The 2,183-nt window shown below is 43.8% G+C and overlaps 1 protein-coding gene across 1 annotated transcript; it reads left to right on the forward strand.

The window, feature by feature from the left end:
- LOC144556109 (fasciclin-like arabinogalactan protein 2) lies at window positions 1-1,953 on the forward strand. Its single transcript, XM_078304600.1, has 2 exons — window positions 1-396; window positions 915-1,953. The coding sequence occupies exons 1-2, from the start codon at window positions 61-63 to the stop codon at window positions 1,806-1,808; spliced, it is 1,230 nt and encodes a 409-aa protein (XP_078160726.1). The 5' UTR covers window positions 1-60; the 3' UTR covers window positions 1,809-1,953.
- The last annotated feature ends 230 nt before the right edge of the window (window positions 1,954-2,183 follow it).

Raw genomic sequence — 2,183 nt, forward strand, 5'->3', positions numbered from 1 at the left:
CCCTGCTCCGCCATTTGCGCATTGCACTTCCCAATTCTCTCTCTCTCTGGGCTGCGCAAAATGAGGCTGCTCTCCATCACTTTCCTCTTCCTTCTGGCCTCATGCGTTCCGTTGTGCCGTGGGTTCAACGTAACGAAGATCCTTGCCAAGCACCCGGAGTTCTCCACCTTCAACCACTACCTGAGCGTCACGCACCTCGCTGACGAGATCAACCGCCGGCTCACGATAACGGTGCTGGCCGTGAACAATGGAGGCATGGCATCCTTGCTGTCGCGAGGCCTCTCGTCGCCGACGATGCGCCACGTTCTCTCCCTCCATTGTTTAGTTGACTACTATGGGGCCCGCAAGCTTCACCAGCTCCCCACTGAATCTACTCAAGCCTCCACCTTCTTTCAGGTACACCGTTTCTTTATTGTTTCCTGTTTCGATGTATTTTGTTAATTTATTTCCAGAAGAGCCTAGATGTAGAAGCAGGGCAGGGTTTATAGGGTTTTAGTCCTTTGAATCCTATTAATTATCCCTGCACCTGCACTCAGGCTTGATCAATTCTTGAATTTGAGTTTAAGAGCAAATTCTTCGCCTTATCTCTTTATTTTTCTTTTGTCAAACTGAAAGGGTGTATAGTCAAATATACGAGTTGATATCACTTGTCTACTGCTCCTCTCTTATTTGGCATGCAGTTAAAGTTAGATGGATGTTTTGCTGTTTTAATTTTATGGTTCAAATATCTTCTATTTTGTTATTAGGGTGATTAATAATGAAATTGCACCTACATTATAGCATTAACCAAAAAACATACATCTTGGAGCATTTTTTTTGGTAAAATTCTCTAAAATTTCGGTCTACATCTGGAATTTTAACTCTGATATTCTCAATGGAATGCTAACTAAAACAACTATCCCTTTGTGAATCAGGCATCTGGCGATGCCCCAGGAACCTCGGGTTTCGTCAATATATCAATGCACAAAGCTGGCGTCGTGACATTCGCTCCATCTGACTCTGATCCGGACACGTTCACACCTGCCACCTTCGTCAAATCCATCTTTGAGCAACCCTACAACATCTCTGTCATACAGATTAGCTCTATTCTCAACTCCCCTGTTGCGGAAGCACCTGCCGAGGCCCCAGCAGCAGTAAACCTCACTGAACTCATGTCTGCCAAAGGATGCAAAACCTTTGCTGATCTGCTGCTCTCAACTGGAGATGCGGCCACGACTTTTCAAAATGATATTGAGGGAGGCTTGACAGTGTTCTGCCCTCTTGACCAGGCGATGGATGTGTTTCTTCCGAAATTCAAGAACCTGACTGACAGTGGAAAGCTCAACCTGCTATTGTACCATGCAATCCCGGTGTATTACTCTGTGCAGATGCTTCGGTCAAACAACGGTGTCATGAACACCCTGGCAACAGAGAAGAAGAATTATAATCTCACTGTTCAGAACGACGGCGAGGTGGTGACGATAAAGACACCTGCTGGGGTTGTTGCTAAGATTGTGGGGACCATAAAGGATGAGGATCCATTGGCTCTTTATACAATTGATAAGGTGCTTGAGCCGAGGGAATTGTTTAAGAAGAATGTTTCATCACCGGCCTCGGCTCCAGCACCCGTTGTGGCTGAGGCACCTAAGAAGGCTGGGAAAGGAAAGAAGAATGTGCCCACAGAGGCGCCTGAGCCAGCACCGGGGCCCGACCAAGATGCGGCTGATCAGAAGGCAGCCGATGAGAATCGTGCAGGACTGATGGGAGCCGGGTCCTTGGCAGGCGTAGTGACCGCTGTGATGGCAATATTGGTAAATTTTATGTTTTGATTTTGGAGAGATTATTGGCTGTATCTGGAGACTGGAGTATAGACATATAAATTTGGTGGATCTTATATAAAAGAAACCTATGATTTCTATTTGAAATTTGGGTTTAATTTTGGTTAATTTTCAGTTTGTGGGTTTTGATGCAAAAGCTTGGTGGTGTATTTGGTTTATTTAATTTTTTTTCCTTTAATTTTGTCATTTTATTAATTTCTGTCCTACATAGAGAAGTTTGGTTTATTTTTTTATTGTTTATTATGATCATGGATTTTGAGGGGTGTTCATGCGGCCATTTTTTTTAATACCCCAAAAAAAAAGAAAAATATTAAAAATAACCTCTGTTTTGAATTTTTTTCATATATGCCCTGACCGCCTGGAAAC

Source organism: Carex rostrata, chromosome 6 (genome assembly GCF_964058835.1).
Source record: "Carex rostrata chromosome 6, lpCarRost1.2, whole genome shotgun sequence".
Lineage (NCBI taxonomy): Eukaryota > Viridiplantae > Streptophyta > Magnoliopsida > Poales > Cyperaceae > Carex > Carex rostrata.

Bases quoted from the DNA above. Each gene is read 5' to 3' on its own strand.
- LOC144556109 (XM_078304600.1), top strand. From the start codon at position 61: ATGAGGCTGCTCTCCATCACTTTCCTCTTCCTTCTGGCCTCATGCGTT. The intron at 397-914 runs GTACACCGTTTC...TTTGTGAATCAG, and splicing joins AAGCCTCCACCTTCTTTCAG to GCATCTGGCGATGCCCCAGG.